The sequence below is a fragment of the Oncorhynchus keta genome, chromosome 22, assembly GCF_023373465.1.
Source record: "Oncorhynchus keta strain PuntledgeMale-10-30-2019 chromosome 22, Oket_V2, whole genome shotgun sequence".
Lineage (NCBI taxonomy): Eukaryota > Metazoa > Chordata > Actinopteri > Salmoniformes > Salmonidae > Oncorhynchus > Oncorhynchus keta.
Window position 1 is genome coordinate 19,102,160 of NC_068442.1, and position 26,338 is coordinate 19,128,497.

The 26,338-nt window shown below is 43.0% G+C and overlaps 2 protein-coding genes across 6 annotated transcripts in view; one reads left to right on the forward strand and one right to left on the reverse strand.

Annotated features, from left to right (window-relative positions):
* The first annotated feature begins 5,470 nt into the window (after nt 1-5,470).
* Nucleotides 5,471-8,200, forward strand: LOC118370936 (F-box/LRR-repeat protein 14-like). Its single transcript, XM_035756175.2, has one exon. The coding sequence runs from the start codon at nt 6,049-6,051 to the stop codon at nt 7,258-7,260; it is 1,212 nt and encodes a 403-aa protein (XP_035612068.1). The 5' UTR covers nt 5,471-6,048; the 3' UTR covers nt 7,261-8,200.
* A 357-nt stretch (nt 8,201-8,557) lies between these two features.
* Nucleotides 8,558-26,338, reverse strand: part of LOC118370937 (ELKS/Rab6-interacting/CAST family member 1-like) — a 32,000-nt gene continuing 14,219 nt past the window's right edge. For 4 of the 5 annotated variants that reach the window (XM_052474842.1, XM_052474845.1, XM_052474844.1 and 1 more), the window contains exons 4-20: nt 24,667-24,958; nt 24,451-24,578; nt 24,237-24,311; nt 24,002-24,157; nt 23,595-23,762; nt 23,275-23,442; nt 23,023-23,160; nt 21,805-21,945; nt 20,403-20,543; nt 20,116-20,309; nt 19,505-19,640; nt 18,097-18,228; nt 16,167-16,327; nt 15,837-15,984; nt 15,357-15,452; nt 13,095-13,280; nt 8,558-12,878 (exon numbers count right to left, since the gene is read on the reverse strand). In XM_052474842.1, the coding sequence (XP_052330802.1) occupies nt 12,741-12,878; nt 13,095-13,280; nt 15,357-15,452; nt 15,837-15,984; nt 16,167-16,327; nt 18,097-18,228; nt 19,505-19,640; nt 20,116-20,309; nt 20,403-20,543; nt 21,805-21,945; nt 23,023-23,160; nt 23,275-23,442; nt 23,595-23,762; nt 24,002-24,157; nt 24,237-24,311; nt 24,451-24,578; nt 24,667-24,958 (2,598 nt within the window). In that variant the 3' untranslated portion in view covers nt 8,558-12,740. Of the gene's footprint in view, nt 12,879-13,094; nt 13,281-13,859; nt 13,936-15,356; nt 15,453-15,836; nt 15,985-16,166; nt 16,328-18,096; nt 18,229-19,504; nt 19,641-20,115; nt 20,310-20,402; nt 20,544-21,804; nt 21,946-23,022; nt 23,161-23,274; nt 23,443-23,594; nt 23,763-24,001; nt 24,158-24,236; nt 24,312-24,450; nt 24,579-24,666; nt 24,959-26,338 lie in introns of those variants that run through there. The other variant, XM_052474847.1, reaches the window with a different exon arrangement.

The window sequence follows — 26,338 nt, forward strand, 5'->3', positions numbered from 1 at the left end:
AATAAGGTGCAGAGCAGTCGATTTGCCTGCTGGAGGGCAAGGAGACTCCAAGTTCCATTAAAATCATTGACAACCGTGTGCCGTTTTCCAGGGATTGGTAAATAACTTAACTATTTGGTTTTAATATCATCACCTCTTGAAAAGCATAGTCAGAAATACACATTTCTGATTATTTCATGAAAAACAATTGCGCACATCTAGCTCTAGGCCTATCATTATAAAGCAAGTAACTGCATATGTTTCATGATCAGTAAACATCAATTGACATAGCAGAATGAAATACTGGTGCTGAAGGTACTGCAGCACCCCCTGTTAGTGAGATGGTAAAACTGCAAGAATTTGTGTTGTTACAATAAAAAATGATTAAACTATTTTTCTGATACATTATTGACATACATGATAATGGTATTGGAGTAGGGAAGAGAAATACAACATGGGCTATTTATATATGGGCCCCATTCTTAGGGAGCTCTCAGCTCTGTTTTGTAAGTAGTGCACTCATGATATGCTCTTATCTATTCAGTTTACATACACTTAGGTTGGAGTCATTAAAACTCGTTTTTCGACCACTCCACAAATTTCTTGTTAACAAACTATGGTTTTGGCAAGTTGGTTAGGACATCTACTTTGTGGATGACAAAATACATTTTTCGAACAATTGTTTAACAGAGATTATTTCACTTATAATTCACTGTATCACAATTCCAGTGGGTCAGAAGTTCACATACACTAAATTGACTGTGCATTTAAACAGCTAGGAAAATTCCAGAAAATGATGTCATGGCTTTAGAAACTTTTGATAGGCTAATTGACATAATTTGAGTCAATTGGAGGTGTACCTGTGGATGTATTTCAAGGCCTATCTTCTAACTCAGTGCCACTTTGCTTGACATCATGGGAAAATCTAAATAAATCAGGCAAGACCTCAGAAAAAAAATTGTAGACCTCCACAAGTCTGGTTCATCCTTGGGAGCAATTTCCAAACGCCTGAAGGTACCACGTTCATCTGTACAAACAATAGTATGCAAGTATAAACACCATGGGACCACGCAGCCGTCATACTGCTCAGGAAGGAGATGCGTTCTGTCTCCTAAAGATGAACATACTTTGGTGTGAAAAGTGCAAGTCAATCCCAGAACAACAGCAAAGGACCGTGTGAAGATGCTGGAGGAAACAGGTACAAAAGTATCTATATCCACAGTAAAACAAGTCCTATATCAACAGAACCTGAAAGGCCGCTCAGCAAGGAAGAAGCCACTGCTACAAAACCGCCATAAAAAAAGCCAGATTACGGTTTGCAACTGCACATGGGGACAAAGATCGTACTTTTTGGGGAAATGTCCTCTGGTCTGATGAAACAAAAATAGAACTGTTTGGCCATAATGACCATTATGTTTGGAAGAAAAAGGGGGAGTCTTGCAAGCCGAAGAACACCATCCTAACCGTGAAGCACGGGGGTGGCAGCATCATGTTGTGGGGGTGCTTTGCTGTGGGGACTTGTGCACTTCACTATATAGATGGCATCATGAGGATGGAAAATTATGTGGATATATTGAGGCAACATCCCAAGACATCAGTCATGAAGTTAATGCTTGGTCGCAAATGGGTCTTCCAAATGGACAATGACCCCAAGCATACTTCCAAAGTTGTGGCAAAATGGCTTAAGGACAACAAAGTCAAGGTATTGGAGGGCCATCACAAAGCCCTGACCTCAAGTCTATAGAAAATGTGTGGGCAGAACTGAAAAAGCGTGTGTGAGCAAGGAGGCCTACAAACCTGACAGCTCTGTCAGGAGGAATTGGCCAAAATTCACCCAACTTATTGTGGGAAGCTTGTGGAAGGCTACCCGAGACGTTTGACCCAAGTTAAACAATTTAAGGGCAATGCTACCAAATACTAATTGAGTGTATGTAAACTTTTGACCAACTGGGAATGTGATGAAAGAAATAAAAGCTGAAGTAAATTATTCACTCTACTATTATTCTGACATTTCACATTCTTAAAATAAAGTGGTGATCCTAACTGACCCAAGACAGGGGATTTTTACTAGGATTAAATGACAGGAATTGTGAAAAACTGAGTTTAAATGTATTTGGCTAAGGTGTATGTAAACTTCCGACTTCAACTGTACACCTGTAATTATGCAGCACAAAGAAATGTGCGCTCTTTTCAGAATTGTCTAATCCTAGGCTGCACCTGAGTTTCAAGTTTGTGAGTTTCAAGTTTGGGGAAGCTTACAATTTAATTTCTTCTATCATTTCTACCAATCTGCGTGCCAGTCAAGATTTTCATATGTGCATTTTCTTGGAACAGTTTCATTTCAATAATAACCTTTCGTTTCTCAAGATCATTGTCACTTGCTTAATAATACAAATTGAATTAAAATCATAAAGTTAATGTTAAAATTCCACTAATGGGTGAGCACCAGCCTCTGCCATATGGACACATTGATGCACCATGAGTGCATGGAACTAAGAGATAGCCTAGGCCAATGTAGTAGTAGGCCTATAATAGTCAACTAATTAAAAATAGCCTACAAAAACAACGACACATACAAACTGAAATATCCTGATGAAAATGCAGGTTCTTTCAATCACATGAATCTTTCTACTTTGCCTGTCTGCTTCCCTTTCTACACTCTTAGAAAAAATGTGCTATCTTTAAACTTAAAGTGTTCTTTGGCTGTCCTCATAAGATAACCCTTTGAAGAACCATTTTTTTGTTGCAGGTTGAACCTTTTGTATAGAGGGTTCTACATGTAACCCAAAATTGTTCTACCTGGAACCAAAAAGGGTTCTACCAGAAACCAAAAAGGGTTATCCTGTGGGGACAGCCAAAGAACCACTTTTTCTAAGATTGGATATGTCTTAACTTGAGCTATCACTAGTGAAGTGCATCACTGTAGTCTATCAAATCAACTGGGTCCAGCCCAATAACTGTGAAGGTCCAGCCCAAAGCTGTGGCTAGCGAACTTGCAACAGGTACCACGTTTACATGCGCATAGTATTCCAGATAGTAGCTCATATCCTGCTTAAGGTCTTATTCGGGATAAGCTGTTTACCTGCACCTTTGATATCCCAATCATGAGTATCCCTATACCTGTGAATAAACTGAATATTCCTTATTTAAGTTCATATGGAATTATGCAAAAAAAAAATATATATATATATATATTTGTATTTTACCCCCATTTTTTCTCCCCAATCTTAATCTTGTCTCATGCTGCAACTCCCCAACGGCCCGGGAGAGGTGAAGGTCAAGTCATGCCTCATCCAAAATATGACCCTCCAAACCACGCTTCTTTACACCAGCCCGATTATTAGTGCTGGTGAAAAGATGTTCAACTGAAGACTGAAGTCAGCCTGCAGGTGCTCAGCCGCCACAAGGAGTCGCAATGAGCCAAGTAAATCCCTCCCTGCCAAACCCTCCTCTATCCGGACGACGTCACTGCAGGTTGTGACACAGCCTGGGATCGAACCCGAGTCTGTAGTGACGCCTCAAGCACGGCATTTCCTTAGATCGCTGTGCCACTCATGAGGCCGGAATTATGCGTTTCTTGCAGGAAAAGGATTTAATAAATGTTAATTTTATCTCTGGAACAGGAGTGGAGAAATATGATTTCTTTCTTTCAGCGTCAGCATCCCTTGAGAAAATGCAAAGGTGCATGTAGCCTAATGGGTAATCTTTGACTGGTATGCAAGCAGACAGTATTTCAACCACATAAAATATGCACCCAAGACGAACTGAAGTCTTATCAGAAACATGTTTAATCATTTTTCTCAGCTTTTAATTTCCTTAAAATTGGTCAAACGGATGACATTGGACATTTAGCACAGGACCAATCTTTCCACTATTTTGGAGTTATGACATAAAATAAGCTGCATGTATCTAACTATAGTGTCCCTGTACCTTGAATAAACAAAATATTCCTCATTTAAGTTCATATGGGTTAAATGGAATAGTAACTGAATGAACACTGACTTTAGGCCTATATATATGTAGCGTAATATAATATTAACTCCAGCAGAATTATGCATTTCTTGCAGTAAAATGAAACAACAAATGTAGGTTACATTTTGTCTCAGGAACAGAAGTGGAGAAAAATGATTTATTTCTAACTGTTGTAGTTGACAAACAAATGGACTACCAAATGTCCAAAATTGTAATTTGTAAATTACGTTTGTAAATTAGGGGTGAAAGTAGCGAGTGTGGTATATTATGGTGGATCGAACTGTGCAGGTAGACAACTTTTTTAATTGATTTGTTTGACAATCAGATGAAAACATCATAACACAACACAATAGACTGCACAACACCCAGGATATGCGCCACTGAGCCTGCGCAGACCGCGAAAAATAACAGTAAACGGGATCAAATGTTTATATGCCACAACATCCCGTTAAAATCAGCATACCCCTGGCATTTTGTCCTGGTTTAACATAATGTTTATATGCCACAACATCCCGTTAAAATCAGCATACCCCTGGCATTTTGTCCTGGTTTAACATAACTTGGATACAAGGTTTTTTGATTATCTCAAAAACAGAATACTTTAGTATCCCGAATAATAACGGGATATTAATGTGCCTATTCCAGGCCCTCAAAGTTCCCCGCGTCAGTGATCTCTGGACAGACACAGCCGTTTTTGAAAAGGGAAATCAAATAAATTTATAACTAACCCAAGATAATTAATCTCTGTCGTTTACATCGTGAGCAGAACAAGCAAGGAGGTTCAAAACCAAGCACGAGTTTAATGGCGCGTTGTAGCACCTATTTGCATATTTCCGTTAGGGAACCCCTCCTCTGTGAAGTGCGCGTGCGCACAAACTCAATTCGACCTTGTACTCCTGCTAAAAAATCTTTGGCATAGCGTCAAGTCTAGAAATTTTAGGGCACTGTGTTCGTAACAGATTTGTAGTTTTGGGAACAGAAAATGTATTGAGATCAGATATTTAATCGATGAGACAATGTGCAGAAGATCGGACCAGTTTCACCTAGTTGCATCTTTTCCCGCTACCGACTGAACTTCCTCTCACTACCATATTTGATAGTGAGAAAACGTTCTAAAGGGTTAATAGCCCACGTGACGTGTCTGAGTTGCCCCTTCTATCTGTGGGGAAAATTTCAGGCATTTTATGAAATTTCCACTGGCTATATGGGATCCTCAAAGACTTACATTATACTATTTCACACTGTGAGAATATATTATCATTCACAATGGATTAAAATAAAATAATTTCATTGATTTTCCAGAGGACCACTAACTTGTAGCGAATTGGGCGAAACCAAAAATAAAAAAATGTGGTGGTCCTAAAAAAGGTTATTATCTTTAAAATAATTTCTGAGGAAAGTGATTATGTATAAAATCTCAAACTTTTTCATATTTATGTTAATAAATACGGCCAATTACATTTATTACGTCTTCTCATATTAATGTTAATTGTTTTTGTACCCCCCCACCAAGCACTGCTTTTCCTACGTCGTCATTTTGAAATGGTTGGCCAGACAAAGGCAGCACAGCGTAGCCACGGGAAGAAGCGCCATGAATCCATCAACATAACTGAAATGCTAATATAAACGGTGCCCGTTTACCCATTACACAGAAGAAAAGAATACTGCGGGTTTAAGAGATACATTTTCAGTTTTTATTTTGAAAATGAACGACCGACTGGATCCACTTGAAGAACGACAACCGTCATCTGACTTGAACATGGGTAGAGTCGCCTGACCGTCTCTGTTTTCCGCCTTATGGTTCGCTAGCTAGCCTAGGCTACTAGCCAGGCAAGCTAACGTCAGCTAGTTGTCTACGTTTTCATGGGAAGCAGTTAGCTAACTATCTCAGTTGATTTGGAATAATATAACACAACCTGAAAACTTCGCGTTGGATTTTCAGATATGTATTATGTAAAGCTGGCTTGGGATTCCTGGACTTTGAACATGTTCTTTTTCTGAGTTACATTAGCTAACTTCGCGAACAGTTAACGTTAGCTAGCCTACTCGAATAATAGGATACCTGGTTAGTTTTGGCTAACCTCTCCCCTTCCAAACATGTTTGAAATGGAGACACAAATATCTGGCCTTTTCCCGGAAATTTTAGCTATGATTTTCAGTTACTTGGACGTAAGGGACAAAGGTAGGGTGGCCCAAGTGTGTGCGGCCTGGAGGGACGCTTCGTACCACAAGTCTGTGTGGAGGGGGGTGGAAGCGAAGCTTCATCTGCGGAGGGCCAATCCGTCCCTGTTCCCCAGCCTCCATACCCGGGGCATCAAGAAGGTCCAGATCCTCAGCCTGCGGCGCAGCCTGAGCTACGTGATCCAGGGGATGCCAAACATTGAAAGCCTTAACCTATGTGGGTGTTTTAACCTCACGGACAATGGCCTCGGACATGCTTTTGTTCAGGACATCCCTTCCTTGCTGATCCTCAACCTCAGCCTCTGCAAACCAATCACAGACTCAAGCCTGGGCAGGATTGCCCAGTATCTGAAAAATCTGGAGGTGCTGGAACTCGGTGGCCTCAGTAACATCACCAACACAGGCCTTTTGCTCATTGCCTGGGGCTTGCACAAACTCAAGAGCCTTAATTTGCGGAGCTGCAGGCATGTGTCAGACGTGGGCATCGGTCACCTGGCTGGGATGACCCGAAGCGCTGCCGAAGGCTGCCTCTCTCTGGAGCAGCTGACCCTGCAAGACTGCCAAAAGCTGACGGACCTGTCCCTCAAACACGTCTCCAAGGGACTGGCCAATCTCAAGGTGCTCAACCTCAGCTTTTGCGGAGGAATATCGGACGCCGGTATGATCCACCTGTCGAATATGACTCACCTGTGGAGCCTCAACCTGCGGTCGTGTGACAACATAAGTGACACAGGCATCATGCACCTGGCAATGGGTTCTCTACAGCTTTCTGGCCTCGACGTGTCCTTCTGCGACAAGATAGGTGACCAGAGCCTGGCCTATATTGCCCAGGGGCTGTACCAGCTCAAGTCTCTGTCCCTGTGCTCCTGCCACATCAGTGACGACGGGATCAACCGGATGGTGCGCCAGATGCACGAGCTCAAGACCCTGAACATCGGGCAGTGCGTACGCATCACTGACAAGGGGCTGGAGCTAATCGCCGACCACCTGACGCAGCTCACCGGTATCGACCTGTACGGGTGTACCAAAATCACCAAGCGGGGGCTGGAGAGGATAACGCAGCTCCCGTGCCTTAAAGTGTTAAACCTGGGACTCTGGCAAATGACGGAGAGTGAGAAAGTGAGGTGAAAGCCAAGCTGGGAGGAAGAAGTGGGGGTTTTCACCGTGGAAGGTGTATTATTTTTCATCTTCATAGAATACCAGAGCGGGTCAGTTTGTATACTTTTACATTACCTTTTAATAACTATAATACTGTGACCTTAATTTTAGTAGAAGGGATCAACCCTTTTTAAACATTCACTGTCATAGCATTATTCTACCCCTTATTTTGGTATAATTGCTTTCTCCCTTATTTCCTGTCATTGTATCACATTTTATAAGGTTTTTACTAGCTACCTCATTCATTGAAGAAACTGGAGTGCCTGGGACACAACCCCACTGTCTTTCCATGCAAACAAAAAAAATATGGGATATCTGCCACATTTTTCAACTTTCCCTTTAACTGTTTACCAGTATTGATGATAGACTCATGCAAAACAACTATGTTCTAACACAGTCCCTCTTAACACTGCACATGAAGGCCTTAATGCCTTGGATTGAAGCTTTGACTAAGAAGTATTTTTCTTATGTTAATAAATATATGTTTTATAATGAATGGCTGTAAGCCAGAACATTGTACTTCAAATTGAAGTGAATAGTTTGTTTTTGAAGTACACCTTTTTGAATTGGTAGTTTCAATGCCTGAGGAGTTGTACTGTATCTAACATTGTAATCTGCCTTTCCTAATTCCTTTTGGTAAACATGAACAGTGTGGATATGACAGGGGTAAACTATCTGCCTTCTCCCCCCTGGGGACTTTAGAATGGAGAGTGGCAAAATAGACTTTATCTTGCCCTTGGTTATCAAGAGCATGTATTTGAAGTCTGTATGCAACATATCAATAGCCTACATCATATTTTCTCCTGTAACGCCTTCATGGAAAGATCATTGGTGTGTTTTTTAAAAGGTCATTTAAAATGGTTTTATATTCATACAACAGTGATATTTATTAATAAAAATGCTGAATTTCTTTTTTGCAAAATGGTTTATTTTGAGTTCTGTTGCCCATTTGAGGTTTTATAGGAGGGCCTTACTATGAAAAAGCAGGTACTAAATATGGCAGAAGGTGCAGGGTGTTCAGAACATTAGGGGCCATTCCATTATCTTACTCTAATACAAGTTCTGCTGGTCCAGAAACAACCATTTGGGGTCGCACACTTCATATGTATAACCTCCCAGTAATTTATGGGGGAAAAAACAAAAACATTTCAGCATCACTGTGCCATTTATCTGGTGTGTGACAAATCATTTTTTATGTTACACTTAATTATGCTGATAATATGCACAATGGCAGTCCTGTAAACAAAAATCCCCACAGAGAGTGAAAGACTGATAGGATATGTTTATTTACATACATACAAAATGCAAATACTCAAACGTGTCTGTTTTGCTTTAATTTTACGTAACATTTTTCATCATTAACACAGACGGAAGGCAGTACATTTCTTTAACAAATGCAAAAGAAAGTTTAAAAAAAACGAGAACCATGACTTTAGAAGTAGCCACTTTAACAGCACTGTGTTCCTGAATGAAGAGTTGAAAACAAAGTTATCACAGACTGGTGAGTCCACAGACATTAAGGCAAGGGCAGGGATACACAGGCTAGGGCCCCGTTGCAACTTTTTTGAAAGACACATTTTTTTTCCTCCTTCCTGAAATAAAACTGTTCTCATGACCTGGATAGGTGAAAGCTGACCAGTGAAACCCTTTGCTTTAACCTCTATGATTTTATCAGGTCAGTAATGACTTCTGGAAAGGGAGACGGCCATAGGGAGTACTTTAAAATCACATCCTGGTGTATGGACAAGGGGCAGGATAAGAGAACCTAAACAGTAGCCTAGTCTCCAACTCTGGTCCTGGAGACCAAGCTGATTTGAAACTTTGTTCAACCATGGACAGATTGAAATAGACAGAATGGACAGATTGAAATAGAAATGTACTGTACAGAGCAGTTCTAAATGCCAGAGACTGGCAGCGTGCTCTGTAAATCAGGAGAACCATGGTTGGAGACCGTTCTGTCCTAAACGGTCAGACTACTGTGTGAGACATGTGGAGAACGGGAACACAGTCTAAGGGGCGTCATTCCCACAAACATCTCATATATGAAATAACTAAACACTGGAACCTCAGGGTAATACGTTTACATCATGTGGAAAAAGTATACATAAAAAATTCAAGAAATATACATAAATGAAAGAAAATAAAAAGTACTCTCCCTCTACACAGTCACAGTTTGAAAACATTTTAAGTTTACATGTAATTTGACATTTATAAAAGTTTTTATTTTTTAGAAATATTTCTCCAGTTTTAGCTGAAGACACTAGAACGGTCTGCCATTTTGTTCAGAGAGCCTTGCTCCTCACGATTCTGTGCAAACATTCAATGCATATATATCCATATGGTCAACATCATACTTTTATATGTATATATATTTATAGAACATGACTTTCTGCAATTTATGGCAGTACGGTCATATCTTTTGTCTTCAGACAAATTGAGACACACACACACAAAATAGACAACTAACTGCACTGCTTTTAGCTTCTCACTTTGTTTTTTTTACAGAATTCACAACATCTTCCACTGGGTTACATTTATGTAGTCACTACTAGGGTTGAACGGTGGGAATCCGGTTACCGGGATTTACCTCTAAAAATCACTCGCTTTTCCCTGGGATAAATAACTGCGAGAAACCGGTAAATTATCATAAATTATCTATATGAACAGCATGGTGTGAAATGGAACTGTTATATTATATGCTATATCTAAATCTGGCTTCTCTACGGCCTCTGCATGAATCAGCGCTCAGGGTGGGGACAGACAGCAGCCCATCTCAGTATGGAGCACAGTTCATAATGCATGTAGACCTATCATCTCAACTTTTTGTTCTTGTGACAGGTGGGACTACATTTGCTGCAGCATGGCCTATGTTACAGTAATATAAAGATCGAATACCCATCTCCTTCTGGCTTACGGGGGTCTTGTTTTTTCTCTGTCGCTCTCCATCAACTCCATCCAAAATAGATAATCCTGTCCTAGATTGATATATAGCCCTATATATAGAGATGTTCTAGCCTACCTTCTATGGGTAATACGTTCAATGCAGTATTAGCCTTATATTTAGCTAATTAATGATGGGTTATGCATAATAAGCTTCTAACTTATAGCCTCTGTCTCTTATCCAATACGCAAGCACCTGTGCTCCGCTGACCTCTATCCTTTAAAAAAAACACTCCTTAGCTCTTGGAGTCCCATGCAGGAAAAGCTAGACCAGAATAGCTTGCTGGACATCATTTATTTTTAGCATTTTTTATACCAATAGACTATTTGAAGAGGGATGCCTTCTCTTTTTAGCTGAATGTTATACACAGAAGCCAATAGAACTCATGGTTAATTTGATGGATGAGTGAACTCGCGATGGCGGTAGGCTATAGCAGTTATTTATTTAGACCCATAACCATTCAATCTTTGTGAAGCGAAGTGAAAGCCTGTTGCATCTAATTCTAGTCCTATATTATTCAAGGATGTCGTTAGAATGATGAAGATAAGGACAACGAAACGCATTTAATTTAATTGTTGAAAGCACGGAAAGAATGAGAGAAAAAGGATAACATTCAGGGTATCTAAACAGGTAGGTATAGAAATATGTCAGCCTACTAATTATACAAATAGGCCCAATTATATTTCAAAATTAAAATCAAATTTGCTAGCCAATACTTTGAACTTTGTAGGCCGCATGTGCTGCACCAGAATTGCATGTTCTCTTCTGCTTCATGGTTTCAATGATGTGCCTAATTCCAGTCCATATAATACAATACAGTCCACAGTCAAAAATATTAGCCTACTGGAGCTAGTTTCATTTATTTACCCAAGAGAGCATAGGCTATAGCTGGCTGCATCTAGGGGCTTCTATGTTTTTTTGTCACGCATAATGTGCAGTAGCCTTTATCATACATGTATTGGATAATGGCATAATCATTTGGGCATTTTTGGGCTTAGGCTCATTAAATGTTGTTAATGTAGGGCTCATAAATGTTTTTAAAATATATGGCTCATCAGGCTCAGGTAGATTCAGGTTAGAATTGTCATGCTGATCAAAGCTCTAATCAAATCCAAACATATATGCTTTATAATTCTTTTGAATGAAACCTCCGGTTTTGGTGGGAAACACCAGGTTACCCAGGAGAAAAGGGATTTCATTTCGGGATGGAACATTTCTAAAACACCGGGAAAATATTCAACCCTAGTCACTACGTATTTAATGAGTCATTTACTAATTGATTTAAAAAAGGTTCAAACCCACTGGGAAGGGACTTTCATATCCTTTTAAGTAGGATTCACTATCATTTCATTACAAGAACCGTACACTCGGGAGCTTTGGAAAAATGCACAAAAGGGGCAACGTCAATCTCAGGGAACATAATTCAATCATAAATTAAACAATGATAATGTTTTACAAAGTCATATCTATAGAAACTTTGGATGAGATCCTATGACTGGTAATCTCTTCATGTCTTATGTCAAGCTGTAGCACCAATAGAACTGAGGAATAAAAAGGTCCCTCATGTAGGTCCAGTATTGATCCCTTTGCACACTCAAAGGCCACTCTATCGTACCGTCCCCAAATGACACCATATTCCATATAGTGCACTACAGTGGAGGGTGCTGAGGGGAGGACGGCTCATAATAAGGCCTGGAACGGAGTAAATGGAATGGATTCAAACACATGGAAACCATGTTTTTGATGTATTTGATACCATTCCCCTACAGCCATTACCACGAGCCTGTCCTCACCCATTAAGGTGCCACCAACCCCCTGTGGTCCACTACTAGAAGTGTACGTGGCTAAAATAAACTAACGTTGCATACCACATATTGAAGAGGGTGCTGTGTGCAAAACCATCTAAAACCAACCACTGCCTGCCTGTCCCCCCCCCCCTGGTCAAAATCCTTACTTGATGTAAATCAGACACTGATGTCAATGGGAGATGTGTGTGGAAGTTCAAGTTAGGATATTGAGTTAGGATTCCTCCCTCTTATGTCTTAAGATACGTTCACAGAACATGCAGTAAGTCAGCCAGAGATAAAGCCCTAAAACCCAGCTTCTCTCTCCCTCTCTCTCTCTCATATTGGGTGGTTGAGGGGAAATGGGAAACATAAGAAATAACACATAATATATGCTAAAAATATATGCTAAAAATGAAACAGGGAGGTGCTACCTTAACTTTGTTTTCTCTTTCAAAACGTTTTTGTGCGATGTGCACTACTGAACACAACCCATGACCAGCATGCATCTACATCCTTCCACCATTAGCCCACTGTGTGACTGTTCTTCATCAGTTAATCATCATCATCATCTCCCCAGGAATGAGAATTGAGCATGTGGGGGTGTAGTATGATCGCTCAGTCCTCCCTCCGCCAAGATCACGTGTGGATAGATGGGAGGAAGGTTGTCTGAAGCTCATGCAGGGTCCTGGGGTCATCAGGGGGTGGTCTATAAAGGTGAGAGTTCAGCAGGACTCCTCCAGCGCGTTGACCACCTGCTCCAGGATATCAGGGCAGTAGTCAGCGATCTGCTGCAGCACTGAGTTGGCATACTCCTGCAGCTCCCCGCTCTCCTTCTCACACAACTCCAACTCCAGTTCCAACTAAGGAGGAAGGGAGGGGGGAGAAAAAGGGACAGAGGGAGAGATAATGAGTTAGCATACTTCTCCTCCCCCACCATCTCCCTTGAGGCTTTAAAAACTTCACTCATTCCTGTTAAGAGTAAGATATGACAGAGCACAGAAAGAAAGATAGAGGGTGAGAAAGAGACGGGGAACAAGAGAGAGAGAAAACGCCAGAGGGAGGGACTCCTCTGTTACCTGCTCCAAAGTCATCTTGTGTAGCTCCTCCTCCCAGGCTGGTGGGTTGGCGTGGTGATAGTGGGGGGGTGGGGTCAGGACGCTGAGGATGCTGGGGTCTCGGTCGTGGCACAGGTCAGTAAGGTGGGCAATGTAGAGCTTAAGCTTATTGCGATTCTCACTCAGGGACAGGAGAGGGGGGATCATCTGGAGGGGAGAGATGCAAGGGGGAGAGGAAAGGGAGAAAGAAATGGAAGAGCCAATTGGATAAGAGAGAAATAAGAAAAATAACATTCGGTCCCTGTGTGTTACAAGAGACTAAACCAAAATCATGGAGCATGCAGTGGGAGGAGGAAAAAGGCTGCATCTCACATGCATTAGATCACAAGGAGAAAAGACTGGAGTCTGGTATGTGGGACAGACGTGTGTCGTGTGTGTGTGTGTCTGCCTATTTGATTGACTCAGTTGTTCACAAACAGTGTCCAAGCTACAGTACATGACAAACACTGAAACACCATCCAAGGTAACACAGTAACAACAGAAATATCATTCCCGCAAAAAATACAAATATGAGAACAGATGACATGTACCAAACACTGCACGGACCAACTCACTGCACGGACCAACTCACTGCACCAACATAAAATGGTGAGAGGAGAAACGGATGACAAAACAAAATGGAGGAGCAAAACGGGACACACTGACGATGGAGTGAGACGGTCATACATGCCAGGAAGGTGGTGAAAAAAATGTACAGATGACTCGGACATTCATTTGTGCTCTCACCCTTCTGAACAAAATGGCTGAGAGAGAGGGGAGGGGGGCACGGGGTTGGCTATGCCCAAATACCCTCCTCATCATCCTATTGGACAGATGGTTTAGCCAATTGCAGCATTAGAAAAAAACACTTGGTTAGTGTGTGTATGTGTGTGTGAGAGAGAGAGTGTGACAGAGAAACATAGGAGTGCGAGACAGAAAACTGACCAAAAATCAATGTCTGTGGACGTTGAAATCAAGGCCGGTCTGGACCATGCCAACAACAGATGTCCACAAGGCATCTGCGTCAGTCCGTGCTTACTGAGGTGTAGCCTACCATGCCTGCATGTTATGAATGCCCATTCATGTGGTAGGACCACCATTTGGTAAAACAGGCTGTTGTATTGGCTTTATTAGTCCTGATTCCTGTGAATAATCAAATTGGCTATTTCAATTCTGTATATCAGCTACTCAACTTTATCAGGAGTTATCATGAGCCTGTTTGCAATGTGTTTACATGGCGGGGAAAGCAGAATGATTTTCTTTTTCACTATGATCAGCTTGTACAGATACAAACTTTAAACCATTGATCATGACAAAGGGGTGAAACTCCTGGACAACAGCTGTGATTGTCCATTCCATTCCGTCCATTTTACTTTGTTTGACCTGTCCTGTTTTTAGGATATGTTGTTTGTTAAAATTACAGCACATATTTTATTTGATTTAGCACCATTTAGGTTAGTTAGGCAATTTGATCGGAGAAACCTGCATTATGTAAAAAGTGTCCATCTCATTACCTTGTCATATATTTTATCTCCAGCCCTGCAAGCTACAGAAAAGGCCACATACTCTTTCTACCATATCCTATATCAGAGTTTCCCAAACTCGGTCCTGGGGCAGAAAACAAAAAGTTCACTCAGTTTGGGAAACCTTACTCTAGATCTGCTACATGATTTATGTTAGTTTTTTTGACGGAACGTTGGTGGAGCGCCGCAGCGATGAGTCTCTCCAACAGCACCCTGGAGAGGCACGCTGGAGAAGCAAAATATTTTGGGCCCCTACCTTTGACAAAGTGGCCACTGTTTATCACAGAGCGGCACCAGCGATCACCTAAAAAGCCCATATGCCACTGGTTGAGAGAAATTGTCATTGTATTTGAGCAGAATAATGTGAGGTTTTATTTGTTGTTGGAGGTGTGTCTAGGTCAGTTTAGTTCAGAAGATTCCGCCCTCATCAATCTGCCGCCATCGGTGGCTGCCAAATCCAATTTCAATCAAATGTATTTATAAAGCCCTTCTGTCATCAGCTGATGTCACAAAGTGCTGTACAGAAACCCAGCCGAAAACCCCAAACAGCAAGCAATGCAGGTGTAATCCAGCCTAATGAGCTGGCCGGCCGTGATAACTTTATATACTGGAGAAAGATGGTATATTCTGGTTAAGCTACACGCGTGTTCTCACAATAATAGCATCTAGATAACCTTCAACTGCAAAAAATATGATTCTGTTTGGTTGACTGTGTACCCACCTGATCTGGAGAAGGTTTGTGATTGGTCTGGTCGGGAGCGGTCTTCAAGTGGTCATCCTCATAGTTGTCTGCCATTAGCTTCATACGGTTCTGAGTCTGAGTGAGAGAGAGAGCTCTTATCCAAAGCGACGTACAGGTGCAATTAGGGTTAAATGCTTTGCTCAAGGGCACAGACAGATTTCGCACCTAGTCTTCTCAGGGATTTGAACCAGCAAACTTTTGGTTACTGGCCTAACGCTCTTAACCGCCACGCTACCTGCCACCCGAATCATGGTGCATTGAGCAGACAGCTCAGAGAAGTTTATGGATGCCTACTTTTTGATTTTGGCACTTGCTGCAAAGTTAAAAGCTATACCTAAAAACTGTCTGAGGTCTGTTTAGTCTCCCCCCATTTCAGGTGAAGGAGATGAGTAGAGGAAGTGACTTTACAGAGGCCTATGTTGTTGGACCTAGGTAACATGACGAGGGATTGCTCCCTACCTGCTGTTTGAGCTGTTGTACCAGACGGTCCTTCTCTCTCTTTAGCAGAGCCACCTCGTCCTGCGTCTTCTTCTTCTTGGATGAGGACAGCTCCAGCAGGGCAATGTTGGCGTCCTTCTCACTGATGGCTGCCAGCAGCGCCTCCTGTCTGCACCAAGGAGGTATTACAGGGTGGCATTTTAGAATGAGTCATTTACAGGATATTCTATTACCTGTCTGTATTACAGCATTACCTGACTACCAAGTCAGCAGACATGTTGCAAAATGTGAAAGTGGAGGGAATGGGTGTATATACAGTGTATGATGCGTGTGTCTTCGTGCGTGTCTTACTTCATTTCCAGCACCTCCTCCAGGTGTTTCCTGCGTTCGGCCCTCAAAGTGGTGAGGTGAGTCTCCTTCTCACACAGGGACTGTTGGGTAGATGATAGCTTGGCCCTCATAGACTCCAGCTCCTGTTTGACCTTCTCCATGGCCCCCAGCAGCTCCTCAATCTGTACACACGCACACATAATAAAAATAAGACAATACAAAGACAAGCAGAGCGAGTGAAAATGTATTAGATTATGTTTATCATTCAAAGACATAACCTTCCTCAAGTACAGACCCATTTTGATGAGCTGTCAATCAAAGGAACACAAGAAAGAACCCCTAGCCCCTACACCCGTGGCACTAGCCCTTACACCAGGGTTACCCATCTGGCAGACTGCAGGCCAAATATTTGCCACGATAAGTTTTCTAATGTTCATTGTTGGACATAAGAGACTGGAAAAAAGTCAGGATATCAGCTCCAAGTTATATCATTTTGTAAATCTGTTCCCAAGTATTCCCATGCAAAATAGAGAGACACACATGATCATATACAAATATAAGCAAGGACTGAAATTATTTAGTCAAACATTACATCAGTTTGGGCTTCTTGTGGTGAATTTGCAGTCTACAAATGATTTGTAATTAGATTCCGGCCCCCTGAACATCCGCGAAAGAAACAAAATGGTCCCGCGGCTGCTCTGGTTGATGATTCCTGACTTACACCCTATCCCCTTGGCACTAGCTCGTACACCCTATCCCCTTGGCACTAGCTCGTACACCCTATCCCCTTGGCACCAGCTCGTACACCCTATCCCCTTGGCACCAGCTCGTACACCCTATCCCCTTGGCACTAGCTCGTACACCCTATCCCCTTGGCACTAGCTCGTACACCCTATCCCCTTGGCACCAGCTCGTACACCCTATCCCCTTGGCACTAGCTCGCACACCCTATCCCCTTGGCACCAGCTCGTACACCCTATCCCCTTGGCACTAGCTCGTACACCCTATCCCCTTGGCACTAGCTCGTACACCCTATCCCCTTGGCATTAGCTCGTACACCCTATCCCCTTGGCACTAGCTCGTACACCCTATCCCCTTGGCACTAGCTCGCACACCCTATCCCCTTGGCACTAGCTCGTACACCCTATCCCCTTGGCACTAGCTCTTACACCCTATCCCCTTGGCACTAGCTCTTACACCCTATAGCACCTAGGTACTAGTGTAAATCTGAACGGATTGATGGGTAATAGACCAGCAATATGGTGAACAGGGCTAGGGGTTGTTTCTGGATCCAACCCCACTGAGGTGTTGAACGTACAACAAGGGGCTCCAATGACAGATCTAAACAGCAATAAAAGGTACGACTTCACTGTAGTACTTTCATTTAACTGACATTTACTTAGAAGTCACATGGTTAATAGTACATCCCAACATTGCTAAATAATAACTATTGACTTTCTCTGAGGTGCAATGTTGGCATCATTGGTTACCAACAAGTTAAAGATTGGCGTCACGAGAAACAAGTATCAGATGGTTCTGGTTTAGTTTACACCATGTCATTTCAAAGTGAATAGTAGGTAAATGGTACATGATAACATGGTCTAAAGAGCTACTGATCCAAAAGGGTGAAATACAACAGAGGAGGTTCATTACGTCATACCTTAGACCACTTAAAGTGGACGTGGTTGGACTCATGCATTGGTTTGTGTGAGTGCTTCTGAGAGGCAGTAAGTAACAGAGAAGACAGGAGAAAATGAGAGACAAGAAAACTGAGAAAAGGTGGGACAGCAGGAAGGAAGGGAGGGACAGAGTGAAATGTGGCCAGCAGATAGGATGAGAGGAGAAAGGATATCGAAGCTGTATTTGTGTTACACATGTGTGCGTGTGTACCCTTGTGTTGCGCATTTCACTTCATCTCCAACACCTCCTCCAGGTGTTTGTGCATGTGTACCTGTTTCTCCTGGTGGTTCCTGGCAGCTTCCTCCTGTGCCAGCACCATCTCTCTCTCTGCTGTAATCTGAACACTCTCCCTCAGAGCCTCCTCTAACTCCTCGATACGCTCAGTCTTCAACCGCAGAGAGTCCTAGATGGGAGGGGAGAGAAGACTGAGGTAGATAAAGACATTTTACATAAAGGATATTTACAGTAACAGTCAAAAGCTTGGACACACATACTCATTTAAGGGTTTTTATTTGTACTATTTTCAACATTGTAGAATAATAGTGAGGACATCAAAACTATGAAATAACACATATGGAATCATGTAGTAACCAAAAAAGTGTTAAACAAATCAAAATATATTTGAGATTTGAGATTCTTCAAAGTAGCCACCCTTTGCCTTGATGACAGCTTTGCACACTCTTGGCAATCTCTTAACCAGCATCACCTGGAATGCTTTTCCAACAGTCTTGAAGGAGTTCCCACATATGCTTAGCACTTGTTGGCTGCTTTTCCTTCACTCTGCAGTCCAACTCATCCCAAACCATCTCAATTGGGTTGAGGTCAGGTGATTGTCAAGGCCAGGTCATCTGATGCAGCACTCCATCACTCTCCTTCTTGGTCAAATAACCCTTACACCGCCTGGAGGTCATGCAGCAGAGGTAACTCTGGGTCTTCCTTTCCTGTGGCAGTCCTCATGCGATCCAGTTTCATCATATCACTTGATGTTTTTGCAACTGCACTTGAAGAAACTTTTACAATTCTTGACATTTTCCAGATTGACTGACCTTCATGTCTTAAAGTAATGATGGACTGTCGTTTCTTTTTGCTTATTTGAGCTGACTTGCCATAATATGGACTTGGTCTTTTACCAAAAAGGGCTATCTTCTGTATACCACCCATACCTTGTCACAACACAACTGATTGGCTCAAATACATTAAGAAAAAAATAAATTCCACAAATTAACTTTTAACAAGGCACACCTGTTAATTGAAATTCATTTCAAGTGACTACCTCATGAAGCTGGTAGAGAGAATGCCAAGAGTGTGCAAAGTTGTCATCAAGGCAAAGGGTGGCTACATTGAAGAATCTCAAATCTAAAATATATTTTAATTTTTTAAGCACTTATTTGGTTACTACGTCATTCCATATGTGTTATTTCATAGTCTTGATGTCTTTACTACTATTCTACAACTTAGAAAATTGTAACAAATAAATAAAAACCCTTTAATTAGTAGGTGTCCAAACTTTTGACTGCTTCTGTATGTCGACAAAAAATTGTGCAACAAGAAGAGCTTTCTATATCAGTGTTGTTATTAGTCACACATCCATAGACCCCCCCCACACACACACACACACACACACACACACACACACACACACACACACACACACACACACACACACACACACACCTTACCTTGACCTGTTGAGAGCTCTCTGAGATGTTGTCCTCTCTCTTTTTAGCTTCGTCCACCAGTCTGGCGTTCCTACTCTTCTCCACCTGCTCCTTATGTTTCAGGGACGCTACCTTCTTACTCTGGTCCTTGGTCTGCCTGCAAGGCACCATGGGACACAAGAGGACTGGTTTACAGACATTCCCATAAGGTTACACTCATAACAATAAAGCATCACAGAGGGAGAGGGTGTTAGAGAGGGTGAAGTGGGATAAAGTGAAGAGAGTGGTGAAAGTGAGAGGGCAGGGAGAGCAAAAGCAATTGAGATTAAAAGAGAGTGGGGGTGGTGGGGGAAAGGTAGGAAGTCCAGCCAGTAGACAGAGCAGAGAACATGTTACTAACCTGGAGGACTGACTGGAGAGGAGACAAGAGAGTTCCAGCATAAAGACAAGGCAAGAGAAACAGATTCAGAGAGCAAGAAGACAAGATGACAGGAAGGAGGAGGACCGTGTGGTATTTCAGAGGAAAACACCTACATTAGACCAGGTACACATGTATATAGATAAAGTGCTGTTTACAGAGACTGAGTTAGTCACAAACAAGTAGAGTCAGGGTGAGAGAAAGATACACATACTTCTCCAGCTCGTTGATCTTGCGGTCCTTGTCGTTCTTCTCATTCTCCATCTCTCTCAGGATCTCCAGCAGCCGGTCCACCTCCGCCTGAGCCTTGCCAGAATCCTCTCTGTGTCGGGTCACTTCCTGCTCCAGGGAGGTGATGCGTTCCGACAGCTCCGTGTTCGCCTTGGCCTCCAAAGTCGCATTCTGGGCCTGAAAACACACACAGTCAGGCACATTTTTTTTCTATGATCAGACAAGTAAGTAAACATGGCCTTAGATCATTGTCTAGAGGCAACATCTCACCCTCTTAAGATGGTTCTCCAGTTTGACACACTCCTCCTTCTTATGGTCCAGAGAGATCTCCATACTCTTCAGCTTGGAGTCCTTCTTCAGCCCCGAGGAGGCCAGGGATGATGCATGCTCCTTTAGGTCCAACAGATTGGTCTGGAGAGGGAGAGGGGGTTCATAAATTAAAGAGTTTCATTCCAAAATGCTATAAATCCATTTCAGAAATGTTGGTAAATGAGCTTTTATTGTTTAAAGAAATTATGAAATGGATGTGTTTTTTCACTAATCATGGCATGGGGTTGTTCAATGACAGGTTTGAAACAAATACATGTCTATCACTTGATGGTTTAATTTCAGAGACAAATAATCATGTTTTTTGTTGCTAAATGCTACATACACTGAGTGTACAAAACATTAAGAACACCTTCCTAATATTGAGTTGCACCCCCGCCTTTTGCCCTCAATTTGTCGGGGCATGGACTCTACAAGGTGTCAAAAGCTTTCCACAGGGATGTTGACTCCAATGCTTTCCACAGTTGTGTCAAGTTGGCTGGGTGTGTTGGACCATTCTTGATACACACGGGAAACTGTGTGAAAACCCCCACAGCGTTGCAGTTCCTGACACACTACAACAGGTGCACCTGGCACCTACTACCATACCCGTTCAAAAGGCACTTCAATCTTTTGTCTTGCCCATTCACCCTCTGAATGATACACACAACCCATGTCTCAATTGTCTCAAGGCTTAAAAATCCTTCTTTAACCTGTCTCCTCCCCTTCATCTACACTGATTGAAGTGGATTTAACAAGTGACATCAATAAGGGATCATAGCTTTTACCTGGATTCACCTGGTCAGTCTGTCATGGAAATGTTTTGTACACTCAGTGTAAATGACTCACTCTCAGGGAATACTGCTTGGTTTTACATAGTAAAATGTAACATTTTTTTTTATACATTTGTGATATCAATATTTACATTTAAAAAATAATAATTCTATACAGTAATATGACCTCTATGTAAAACACTTACATTTGACATGAGTCATTTAGGAGATGCCCTTATCCAGAGAGACTTACAGTTAGTGCATGCATCTTAAGATAGCTAGGTGAGACAACCATGTATCACAGTCAAATATACAGGATATGAACATTCCGTTCCAGCTAAACAATGGATATATTGTGTTTTTCCCAACAACAACACAAATTATTATTAATCTTTTAATTAAAAAATAAAAAATAAATATATATTTTTTTTAAATCGGTAATTTTTTACACACGAAGGTACTCATAAGCAATCATTTTTTAAGAAAACCAAAATGTGAAACATTTGTTGATATAGCATTTTGAAAACATAATAATATATATATTTTTTTAACTGTGTCAACAGTGTCACTACATTTTGGGTGTGTGTGTGTACCTCTCTGTCAGACAGATCTCCCTGCAGCAGACTGACTTTCTCCTTCAGATCCTTCAGTTCTTTCTTGTTGCTGTCGATCTCCTCAGTCTTCTCCCTGTCGTCTCTGTCTCTCTGCTCCTTCAGACGCTCGATGATGCGCTCCTACAGAGGCGTCATTTCAGAGTCCATATGAGAGTACAAACACCCCGGACAGAAACAGCACTGCTCATGAGTCTCTGCCGGAGTTGGACAGTGTGTGTGTGTGTGTGTGTGTGTTCGAGCACTGCATCGGGTACCGAAGGTTCCCCACGGGTGACCCACAACAACAACAAAAAATCTGCTGGCGGGTGGAATGAAAGCACTCCTTGAACCCGTGGGTTGGCTCGCAGTTCAGAATAATTATATTGCGGGTTGGAAATGTTTTAAATCATGCTTATACAATTTGTACAAACCCAGCAGCTTGTTTTATTGGTGTAAATCCCATTGTGTGAGCGGTGTCAGACCCAGCCACAGTGAGAGTGTGGAGCTGTTTTATTGGTGTAAATCCCATTGTGTGAGCGGTGCCAGACCCAGCCACAGTGAGAGTGTGGAGCTGTTTTATTGGTGTAAATCCCATTGTGTGAGCGGTGCCAGACCCAGCCACAGTGAGAGTGTGGAGCAGGGAACTGTCCGTTATTGGGGCTGAAACATTTGAATTTGTCCACGTGCAGAGGCATTCGCAATTCAGACTTTCATTCACCACGCACTGGCCATACAATTTGCATTTGACCGGTGACGCTGGAAAAGGTTTACGTATTTTTGTGTGCAATATTAAATTCGGGCAATTATTTATTGAAGTTTCAATTAAACTATTTGAAAATCAAAACAATATTGAATGCAAAGGTCATGTTTTGTTATGTAGGCTAAGCCTATAGCTTTCTTTAGGTAAGAAGGCTCTCATTCAAAGCTATTTGAGTTATCAATGTGCCGCATGGTTTCTTTTATCCAACTGTTGAATAGACATGGAGACAAATTCATTCTAGCAGGGAAAAGGAATAGCCTACTGCCTGGAGTCATAAAAACAATTAAATCAATTGATGCAATTTGGTGGGTAATGGACCGGCTCTCGGGAACAATTCTAAGCGTGTGGCTCGGTTTTGGGAGAACAACCTGTCCTGATGTCAGGTAGGTATCGGAATTGATGTGGTAGGCGCGGCTCCATAAAACTGACCAATGTAGGACTCGAGTGTGTGTGTGTACCTTCTCAGCGAGGGACTCCTCCAGTGTGTTAAGAGCTGTGTCTGTGTTAGAGGTGTCTGTCTGTAGAGACTTCACTCTCTCCTTCAGGCTGCTCATCTGCTTCTCCTTGTCTCTCAGCTGTTCCTGCAGGTTCTCAATCTGGACACGCACACACAAAATTAGGTGCGCTAGACGAAAAACATACACAAAACGCTTACTAAACAGGACGTAGTATGACTTTTGCATACAGCATGATATATAGTCAAGCTCCACCTTCTTCTGCAGGACGTTGACCTTGCGCTCCTTGACCTCCAGCATGTCCTTGAGGTCGTGGATTTCTCCGTTGAGCGTGCCCTTCTCCTCAGACATCTCCTGGATCTGTTTACTCTTCTTGTTCAGCGTGGTCTCCTTCTCCTCCAGACGCAGACGCAACGCATCCACCTGGCCAGCAGAGGGGAACCGCTCAGCATACTGGCTCTGTGTGTGTGTGTGTGTGTGTGTGTGTGTGTGTGTGTGTGTGTGTGTGTGTGTGTGTGTGTGTGTGTGTGTGTGTGTGTGTGTGTGTGTGTGTGTGTGTGTGTGTGTGTGTGTACCTCTGTCTGTAGGATGGCAGCTCGTTGTTCTTTAGCGGTCAGTGACTCCTTGAGGACCTCGATGTGCTGTTTGCTATCAGAGAACTGGTTTGTCAGAGTCTCCAGCTTGGTCTGTAAACCCAGCAGCTCTGTGTCCTTCCTGGACATGTCCTGCTTTACTTGGTCCATCTGAGAGAGAGAGAGAGAGAGAGAGAGGTGGAGGAAGAGGGAAAACAAGAGCAGGAGAGGGGAGAAGAGGAATGGTAGAGAAGTAGTGGGTGATGAACAGAGGGAGAGGAAGGAGTGCATGGCTATGAAGAGAACATAATGAGAACACGAACAACTATAGAACAGATTGATATTGAGCTGAATTCTGACCTATCAGAACCAAGGGCAACTGAATTCAGACCAATGGGAACTGGTCTAACCTTGTTCTTCATGAACTTGGTGTGGCTGCGGTAGACCTCCATCTGTTTCATATCCTCCTGTCTCTCCTCACAGCTCAGCAGGCCGTTGGATTTGAGCATCATCACCTCCTCCTCCATGTCCCTCAGACCTCGCTCCAGAGAGTTGATCTTAGCATCCTGACACACACCAGAGAGATAAGGGGTTATGCCACAGACAAACACACTGACAGACACAGCCACACACAGAGACAGGTACCTTCATGTCGATGACTGTCTGTAGAGCCTTGGTTTTGGTGGACTCTGGGGTTCCCTCGTATCGACGATGCAGCTCCTAAAGAGAACAAGGTTGTCACAGCTCATACACATTGTCTACTAGACAACACTCAATCCCAAATGGTTTGTATTGTGACCCAACGAAAGCCCCTCTATGTGTTACCTTCCTCCGTCTCCCCTCCTCATCTCTCCCTCACCTCTCGTAGAGCAGTCGTCTCCCTGTCTCTCTGGTCCAGTAGGGACTCTAGATGGTGTCTGTGCATCTCAGCATCAGCCAGTCTCCTGGTTCTCTCCTGGTCTTCCTCTGAGGCCTTAGCCGACGGCCCTGGAATACAACAATATGGTCATTTAGAAGATACGTTAACATTGGAAAATGACTAATATGGGTCGCTGTTTGTGTCCCAGTAACCCACCTTTGCTCTGCAGCATCTCCAGCAGTTTCTTGATGGACTCGTCCCTGGCACCCAGGGTCTGTTTCTGGGTGTCTATCCTCAGCTCCATCTCCTCCAGGGTCTTTCTGAGCAGGAACAGCTCCTTGGCCTGACGCTCGTGGTCCCCATGAAGCCGCCGGTAGTTCTCCTCCGTGGGTTCAGAGTTCAGGGCCAGTTCGCGACCCTGGCTGGCAGGGTCCTGCTGGAGCAGCTGGTTCAGGTCTCTCTGGATCCTCAATTCATCCTGCAAGGCCTGGACCGTCATGTGGAGGTGCTAGAGAGAGAGCAAGAGACAGGGGGAGAAGTTGTATGTATCAAAAAGGGGAGGAAAGGGAGGAGAAGAGAAGGATCGGTGGGTACAGAAACAAATACACCACCTACTCAATCAGGACATTTTGCCATTCCCATGTAGTGAAATACAGAGAGCAAAAGCACAATTAGCCAGCATTCATTGTTTGCAGCCTGTACTGCCACAGTTCTTTGACAGAGTAGCCATGTGACAGAAATACAATGCTGTGCTCTATCCTCCGCTTTGGATCAGCTGGGAGGCGTTTCAGACAGCAGCACAAAGACAAGTCCGTGTCTGTATCCTTCGCTCCCTCGCGCTCTCCTTCGCTCTCTCTTTCACTCCCCTCCTCACCCTCCCGTTTCTGTCACACGTTCCCTCATCCTCTCTCCTCCTCGCCCCTCCCAGACCCAGTGACTAAGTCTGACTCACTGATCCCTCGCTCCATTCCTCTCCCTCATGAGAAGAGACAACAGAGAGGTGTTTAAGAGATTGGATACAGCAAGCTGATCTAAACAGAACACACACACACACACACAGTAGGCAAAGCTCTGCAGCACAACACACTGCAGTACAATGCTATATATGGGTCAAACGTACGATAAACACTAACATGTCAACACTGACACTCCCTCCCTCTCTCTTTATATATTTATCCCTCCCTCCCATTTCTATTCATTCCCTATCTTACCACAAATATCTTATACATTCACTTTAATATGAGCCAATTAAGCATTTTTAACATTTCTGACATGACAAATGGTGTAAGTGGCGAGGCGAGTGGTGTTTAGTGAGTAACAGGCAATATAAAAAATAGCTGAGTATCAGTCGTACTACTGTAGGAGATGGAAGATGACAGCCATTTTACAGCGCTCGCCACACATTCTGAGACTAATAGCAGTCACTTATCACTGGGGATGAAGGGGATCAATGTCTTCTATTTTCTACTGGGATGACAAGAGCTGCAACCAACGCACACGCACACACATCAGTAGAGTGGCTGTGTGAGGGGGCTGACAGTCTGAAAACAGCCATCTTTAAATTTGAGCACCCGCTGATTAGCCCTACAGTAGCCTCACTAGCTTCTAATGCTCTAATTTATAGATGGCTGTTTTCAGACTGTCAGCCCCGCACTGCACAGGCATCTGGGTAATTACCCTGTCCGTCTAACCGTCAGCCCCCTCACACAGCCACTCTCCCGTGTGTGTGTGTGTGTGTGTGTGTGTGTGTGTGTGTGTGTGTGTGTGTGTGTGTGTGTGTGTGTGTGTGTGTGTGTGTGTGTGTGTGTGTGTGTGTGTGTGTGTGTGTGTGTGTGTGTGACTCAGCAGGGCATAATGGGCAGGAAAAGTAACACCAAATGATCCAGAT

Coding starts and splice junctions, on each gene's coding strand:
- LOC118370936 (XM_035756175.2), top strand. CDS start 6,049: ATGTTTGAAATGGAGACACAAATATCTGGCCTTTTCCCGGAAATTTTA.